Source organism: Etheostoma spectabile, unplaced genomic scaffold (genome assembly GCF_008692095.1).
Source record: "Etheostoma spectabile isolate EspeVRDwgs_2016 unplaced genomic scaffold, UIUC_Espe_1.0 scaffold123, whole genome shotgun sequence".
Classification (NCBI taxonomy): Eukaryota; Metazoa; Chordata; class Actinopteri; order Perciformes; family Percidae; genus Etheostoma; species Etheostoma spectabile.
In genome coordinates, this window is record NW_022605572.1 from 469,819 (window position 1) to 478,204 (window position 8,386).

General features: G+C 39.7%; 1 protein-coding gene across 1 annotated transcript in view; it reads right to left on the reverse strand.

Moving 5' to 3' along the window:
* magt1 (magnesium transporter 1) overlaps nucleotides 1-5,601 on the reverse strand; it is a 41,725-nt gene extending 36,124 nt beyond the window's left edge. Inside the window, exons 1-5 of the mRNA XM_032510635.1 lie at nucleotides 5,454-5,601; nucleotides 3,784-3,953; nucleotides 1,531-1,648; nucleotides 1,011-1,151; nucleotides 722-862 (exon numbers count right to left, since the gene is read on the reverse strand). Coding sequence (XP_032366526.1) covers nucleotides 722-862; nucleotides 1,011-1,151; nucleotides 1,531-1,648; nucleotides 3,784-3,953; nucleotides 5,454-5,534 — 651 coding nt within the window. The 5' untranslated portion in view covers nucleotides 5,535-5,601. The remainder of the gene's footprint in view (nucleotides 1-721; nucleotides 863-1,010; nucleotides 1,152-1,530; nucleotides 1,649-3,783; nucleotides 3,954-5,453) is intronic.
* Between the last annotated feature and the right edge of the window lie 2,785 nt (nucleotides 5,602-8,386).

Below are 8,386 nucleotides of genomic sequence, written 5' to 3' on the forward strand. Positions count from 1 at the left end.
AGTACACTTTAAGTTTGTGTAAATTAACAATGACAGATTTTTTGTATCTTATTTCAAAATAAGGCTCATTTGTTAAGCTCTAAGTTGTTTAAGGTGTGTTTCTAAGGAAGTTTTCTTATTATAGCTTGGCACAAAAGCACTATTACAACTTGTCCAAAATTGATCATTTGTTGGTAGATGGCGCGATCCATTTTGTTTGCAAATGTTTGCTTGAATGTTGAGCAATTCAATGCGAAAATGTAGGAAGCTAGAGACCCCTGCTGAATGATTAAATGTAAACTATCTTATATTAGCGCTTTTCTAGTCTTAACTAGATTTTTACATAATTCACCATTCACACACATTCATCCACTGTGGCTGAGGCTGCCGTAGGAGGTGCCACCTGCTCATCAGATAAACACTCATACACATTTACACTCCGATGACGCAGCATCAGGGTTAACTCTGGGTTTAGACTGAATCTCATTTCTCTATCTTACCCCTACCCCTTACCCTAGGTTTTGCGCATTCACCTGAGACCTAGTGCTGTCCCAATACTCTTTTTGATTAAGGGCTAGGGCTAAGACGAAGGGGTGTATACCCCTTAAAACCAAGTGAGGACGCAAGCTTACTTGTAAACAAGGGCTATTGTACAACAAGCAACAATGGCCGCCGCATCCACCAGAGAAACCAATAAATGTGTGTGTGTGTGTCTGTGTGTGTTTGTGTTGGCAGTTGTTACCAGTGCAGAGAAGGCCCAGACATTCTTGTTAAAGAGAAACTCCAAATTGTGTCTTCGCAGATATGCCAGTCCTCCAATAACAGCCAGGAGGAAACCCAACAGGAGTGGCCCTGCATAGTTTGGAGGACGAATGACACGGATCTGAAAAACAGACAAACATGACTTCTATCACATCTCACTCACATTAGGGCTCCCTTCCTCCTAGTTAGCAATCGTGACTCTGTACTTAAGATTTATTGGTTTATTACAACACAATGATAGATCAGTTAAAGGAATGTTTTGCAATTACCTGTACATCTGTTCTGTCTGCCACCCATCTAGCCAGCTGCTCTGCTGCAAAGCCTCTAACCTGCAGCTCGTAGGTATCAGACCTGCGAGGTTTTCCTTTGGGTGGGAAGTGGAGAAATGTCGGCGCAGAATTCATACTAAGCTGCAACGCAAGCACACAAATACAGTCAAAACATGTGTAGCAGTGAGGTTCCATATTAAGAATAATTACTTTATCAATCCCCTGGGAAAAATGTATTTATTTTACTCTTTTTACACACAGACACACAATGAACTGATAAGATAGTTGTAGAGAGGTTAAAGTGAGAAAAATAAATAATCATGTCATTGTCTGATAAGATGCTCAGTCCTTAATGACCTTAATGACATACATACATACATACATACATACATACAAACAAACACACACACACACACACATACATACATACACACTTGTGTTAATGAATGGATGGCAGACTATTAGAAAACAAAAGGCATAACCATCCATATCCAGTGTTGGGGACAAGAAGTTGTCTTACCATCTGAAAGACATCAGATCCTTCATCAAAATCAACAGATGCAAAGAAGACTTTGTTAGTAAAGGCAGAGGAATAACGCCAGGAGTTAGCCAGCACCTGGAACTCCTCATCAGCTTGTCTGAAATGAAAGATTGCATTTAAATTCATAGATAAGAATTAAAGTAACAGAAGTAGGATTGGGTACCGACTCTGTACTTTTTTGGGTAGGCCTACTGAATGAATTACGTTGGTACTACCGAGGACTGATATACTTTTAATCAAACAGTACCAAATTTTAGTACCTTAGAGCATGTATGTGTAAGCTTATCTGTCCTCTCTGCACATTGACAGAGAGCGGAGCTCCGACACACACGTACGCACGGCAACTTTATGTCCGCAGCACCTTTCAGCAACAAGGCAATTCAAAGTGCTTAATATAAAACATTAAAAGACCATTTAATTTAAAAAAATAGTCATGATGAAAATAAAAACAGGCTAAAAAGAATAATACTCGGATATAAGAATTAAAATTAACGATGATTAAGAAAAGAATAATTATTCAATTTAATAGGTTGTAGGGACAGGTTTGTGAGTAGAGACGGAGGGGTTTTATTTTGATTTATTTTATTTTCAGTGTAAATTGTTCTAAATATAGAACAAAATGTTAATAGTATGAATAGGTTTGGAATTACTTTTACAACTGAAATAATTATTGTGTAATAACACAAACATCAAAAAGTAATAATCTCACAATCCTATTATATTACTTCGCTTTGACATTTGTTTGCATTATGACAGGTTTTTCAACGTCAATATACATTTTTTTTTAACGCTGTCCAGATTTTTTCAAAGGTTAATGGTTTTCAGTTTCAACTTTCTGTCATTGACCTCCAAATCTCAAGTAAGTCTGTATATCGCTGCCATTTTTTTCACAGAGAAGCAGGCTGATTTAGTGGTAACTTTTAATGTAGGCCTAAGCTGTGCTGTTTTGGCAGAGGTTAGCACTGTTCTCTTAATACATCCATGGTTAGCACACGTCAGCTAACTTGTGGCTAAATGTAGCCAAGTCTCTCACCGGGGATATCAATCTATTTTCTATAATCTAGTATTTAGAACAATAATTTCTGTCCCTTAGGACTCCTACGCCCAGCGTTATTGGTGGTGCACAAGGCTTGACTCGCTTGTGTTTCTCATTAGCTCCGTCATGGATGTATTTAGAGAACGAGCTCCGCTCTCTATACCTGGCGGGACCTTAACGCCCCTCCCCCATAACTCTCCTCCAATCACAAGTATAGCTGCTGACTGACAGGTTTCTAGGCAAATCACACACTCACTAACAAGCAGAACGCGTTCACTGACAAAGTCAGTAAATGTGTTTTCCCAGTTTTCGGAGATGTCAGTGAATGCGTTCTGCCTGTGAGTGAGTGTATGATTTGCCTCAAAACCTGTCACTCAGCAGCTATAACTTATGATTGGAGGAGAGTTATGGGGGAGGGGCGTTAAGGTTCCGTGCTAGTGTTAGCAGCAGGTAGAGAGAGCAAAGCGTGTTCTGTTAATACAGAAATATAATAATGATGGAGCTAATGAGAGACGCAAGCAAGTCATAGATTGACATCCCCGGCGGGAGACTTAGCTACATTTTGCCACAAGTTAGTTGACATGTGCTAACCATGGATGTATTAAGGGAACAGTGCTAACCTCTGCCAAAACAGCACACCTTAGGCATATGTTAAAAGTCAACACTAAATCAGCCTACTTCTATGTGAAATTAATGGCAGAGATAAAAACAGACTTACTTGAGATATGGAGGTTCCAGGTAAACTTGAGGAAGACATTGCAGATATGTGGTTTTAACACATCGTGAGGATTGCTGTGGAGGTGAAGTGTCTCACCAGTAGCCTGTGTAAATTACCCATAAAAATAACTGTCACTGAAAAAACACAGACATCAAGAAAAAATGTAGATTGACATTGAAAAACCTATGATAATGCAAACAAATGTCAAAGTAAAATAATATAATAGGATTGTGAGATTATTATTTTTTGAGGTTTGTATTTTATATAAGTTAAACATTTTTCAATGCAAATATTTGTTGTTTCAATGCCAAATTTTATTTTTCCATACCGCATGTTACTGTCACTATTCTAGCTCCATATGAAAATAGGCACCTTAAACCGGAACCAAATTTCAGGTACCAGTATTGGTACTGATAAAAATGTGAATGGTACCCAACCCTAAACAGCAGTGCCTCTTCTTATTCCTTCTGCTTCTTACCTGCAGACCCCACACTGTCTCTGTGGCTGCAGTGCCGTAAACATGATGACAACCGAGTAGTTTCTGGGAGGAGCCTTGACAAAGCGACGAAACTTATCTGCGTTCATCCTGATAACTGAACGCTTTGAGGCCCACTCCATCATCTGAGTCAACTTCTCTGACAGCAGAGTCTACACAGGACACAAGAAAAAAATCGGCTGCTAGTGTAGACCCAAAAACAGAAGAGAAAACTTAGGAGCCATTCCAACTTTTAATATGGGCACTTGGTCAGTTACTCTCAGCAACAAAAACATCCACTCATACACATAACAATGCCAAATATATTAATGTACAAAAGCACATGAGAACAGGAACAAGAAGGGCAGCTAACTTTTCAATTTTTCCATTTCAGTTGCACGACCCAAAAAAAATTTAAACAGCAGAATCTACACATGAAAACACAATTTTCCTATACCCGCGGAATCACATGGAATTTGCACACATTTCATTGACAAATTAAACTAACGATTTTTATTTCACTTCCTTCAGCTGAATTTCCTTTCCCTGCTCTCCCACTGTCTCTGTCGCTCACGCATCTCTCTTGTGCAAAACACTTTACACTGATGCGCCATCGGTGTGTAAATGTGTGTGAGAGTTTCTAATGAGCAAGTGGTACAGCAGCCTCAGCTACAGTGTATGAATGTGTGTGAATGGTTCCTGTACTATGTAACAGCACTGTGAGTAGCCGTTAAGACTAGAAAAGCGCTTTATAAGAACAGTCCATTTACAATTAACATATACCTATGCTCTCCGTCTTTTCCGTCCTTTACAAACAATGTTCTCAATGCTCGAGTTCATGTGTACAGCCCCTGGTCATACTTCCATCAGAGTTTCACGTTGTGTCGAGCATTCTTAGAAATAGCAATTTTGATGAGATCTCCCATTCAAAAGGCCATTTGACCGAAAACGAAAATTCGGCAAATACTAAAAGTGGCGCTTACATCCTAATTAGGCTTTTAAACGAAAGTTTGACTGGGGTACATTCACAAAAAGACCATAGAGTTACGCTTTAAATGAACGGTGAATGTTTACGGAAAACAAGATAAAAGCTGATCAACTTCCTGCTTTACAAACGAGTGTGTAATTAGCCAGTCAAACACCAAGTTAACAACCACTACTGAGGATTAGTTATTAATAAGTATGTTTACATGCACACCAATATAAAACTATTTTCCGAATATGACAATACTCTGTATTTGATACAGGTCATGCTGAAGAATGAAAGAGGGAGGCTTTGTTTGCACGGTCAAACAACCGCCACCGCTGGAAAACTTTGGGGAAAAAAAATCGTATTACATCTAAACGGTGGAAAATTCACTTTCATTAATTTAGGCACGTAAACAGCTTATTTGAAATATCTTCTTTTTCAAAATAAGGTGGCCAAAACCCGGAAAATTATGTGCATTAAACGTAGTCAGTGTCTATTAGTGAAGATCAAATTAATGTTGAAACTTCTTTACTTGGCTAGCTAGTGCTATAAAAAAACCACACGTCAACGTTCATTTCAGGTTGCTGTTAGCTTAGCTTCTAAGCTTGAAACGGACTTCGGACAACTTTGGAGCAGTTGCATAGCTTTAATCCCAAGTGTATGAACTTTCTCCGCTTTATGTTATTGAAGCAAGGCATGTTACCTCTTTTTTCTTCTGTGCGTCTGCAGGGTCATGGTAAAAAATAATAACGAGAAAAAGCGACATAAGAAGTTTTCCGAACATTCTGCAACGCTGCTTACACTGCCGATCACAGCTTTCTATTGGTCACCTCATAGCCAATCAAATCTCTTCTTCTTCTTCTTTTTCTACTTCTTCTTGAAAATACCGCCACCAACTGTACCGGAGTGCGTAACACTATGAACTTCATAGAGTCTAGGCCAGGCTATCCATAATTTGGAATTGGGGCCACGTTCACTAAAACTGAGGCAAAATAAGGGGCCGCGAGAATATGAGAATTATAGTACAAAAAGAATTAACAACAACTACGAAGAGTCTGCAATAATCTATTTTGTAAATGCAGAAACAACGTATGCAATATTGTGGTACACTAAGACAACACAGGTCCATGACTTGGTTCCATTCAAAAAGACAATACACATGTGAAATCAGAGACAGCAATTAGAGAATAGCGTTTAAACTAACTAAAACATCCACCTTATTGCATAACTGTACCAAATTACAGCTCATGTCCTCAATGTGAAATGAAGAGATACATTGCAGTGTTACAAGTAAAGAGGAGAATAATCCTCAGAAATACAAACTGTCCCCGTTCTCACACGTTGAACAATAGAAGCGCAGCAAATGGAAACTTAATACAACACACGCTTTTTCTTCTAAAAAAATAACACATGGTTGACCGCGTGTCCTAATAAATCCAAGTTGTGTTTCCTCAAAATGAGCAATTTTAGTGAAGAAGATAATCCTCACCGGTAGTGTGCCCCTCCATGGGAATAGACCAAGCCAATCCTCCAGAAAACATATCCCAGTCCCAAAAATCGCACATAGAGGCACAGCTGTGCACAACTTTATCACTTACGGTTAAAAGAACTCATCCGCGGCCAATTTCCTCAGCCTTCTCAAGCTTGCTCAAAAGCGTCCCCAAAACGAAAATAACGATGCAAGGGACTCGACTCTCTCTATTGCGTGTCAATAATTGGATTTGCTTGATCAAATCGATAAGTTTTTCGGTTTTCTCTCTGTTACCACCTCCTCAATGGATGACAGCATACACTCCTTGCTGTCTCTAGTCTGTAACGGCTTTTTGGCGTCTTTCCTTTTTTCCCATATCCATGCCACTCGTATACGACGCCGCAGATTGCTACTCTCTTGATCTGTACCGGCCCGAAACAATGCGACGTCTTTGCTCGTAACAAGAGTACGCCCCGTTATCTTCTGCCCCCAGCAGCCGAGCCCGCAGGATAAAAGTAGGCTCAAAGTTACATCTATGTCTTGAAAGCTTCTCACTCAAATATACTCTTTGCACACGGCAAGGCCCTCTTTGCAGATTAAAACACAGGATTCGCATCAACGGCATAACGCGTTATTTCTCTGTCCATTTCACGTGTTGAAACTGCCTGTTTCTCTGAGTCACCTTTTCTTTTTTTTAAGGTGTAGAGACTTTTTTCTCGTGTAGCCAAACTTGTGCGCTGCTTGAACGAAAGTCAGAGCGGGCGCCTAGAGCGCGAATGGGCGGCTTTGATTGGGTCATGTGTGGTTCCGCAAATAATGTCCGCCGAACAGGTAGATCTTCGACCTGTTTTGCCCACCATGGCTGAAAGGGGGAATCCGCCTCTGCCTCTACCGTAACCGCAGAATGTACAATTACATAGTCTCTCGATTCATGAGACTACCCATATGTAATCTACACTTCACATCCACTTGCCGTCAAGCCCTCATGGGCCGGACCCGGCCCTGGCCGCCTTGAATAGCCCGGTCTAGCCCAAACGGAAATGGTCCTAGTCCTGATTACGTCAAAACAAACAAACAAATAAATAATAAATAAATAAATAATAAAAAAACCGTATTCTTTTCATTAAACCATTATTAAAAAGAAAAACAAAAAAGCTTAAGTCTCTCCCTTTTCATAATAATAATAATAATAATAATAATAATAATACATTTTATTTAAAGTCGCACAGGGAATTGATAAATTAAAAACAGCAAAACAAATACTCCATCCATCCATCTTCGACCGCTTATCCGGTGTCGGGTCGCGGGGGCAGCAGCTCCAGTAGGGGACCCCAAACTTCCCTTTCCCGAGCCACATCAACCAGCTCCGACTGGGGGATCCCGAGGCGTTCCTAGGCCAGGTTGGAGATATAATCTCTCCACCTAGTCCTAGGTCTTCCCCGGGGCCTCCTCCCAGCCAAAACAAATACTATACATAATAAAACAGCAAAACAAATACTATTCAACAGCAAAACAATAAACTATACAACAACAAAACAAATACTATACAGCAAAACAAAACAAATACTATACAGCTAAACAACGGAAAAGGCAGAGCATTTAGGTAGAATCGGCAGTTTTAAACAGATGTGTTTTGAGTTGTGATTTGAAATGGGGCAATTTTTCATGCCCTTTTCTTCTAGTATCCCATGTATTGAGTTGTCTTCTTCCATTTCCTGCCAGTGCATTCTACTGTTAATAAATTTCTAACACACACAAAGTACATGTTTTACGTCTTCTTTGTCTCAAGAAAATTGAACAAGGAGACCAATGTTCCAAGCGCGTAGGCTAATGGGCCAGGGTGGCACTGGCTCGCCGACATACTCGCTGGCCAAGTTTGATCAAAATATGTTTTGTGATCAAAAATATTCAAATGTATGTACGTAAAAAAAATAGTAACATAAGTACTGTAGTTTAAAAAAAAAAGTTTTCTCTTCTGATTAAATGAAGCTGTTTAAACCATAGAATAAAAATCAAACAATTAGGACGCCTTCGGAACGTAGTTGGTTTCTATGGTAACAACAGGCAGTCTCTCGGGGCTGCCTTAAGCAGATAATGTTAGCTAGCTGGTAGGGATGAGCGAGTACAGCATTATCTGTATCTGTATCTGTATCTGTTTACCACAT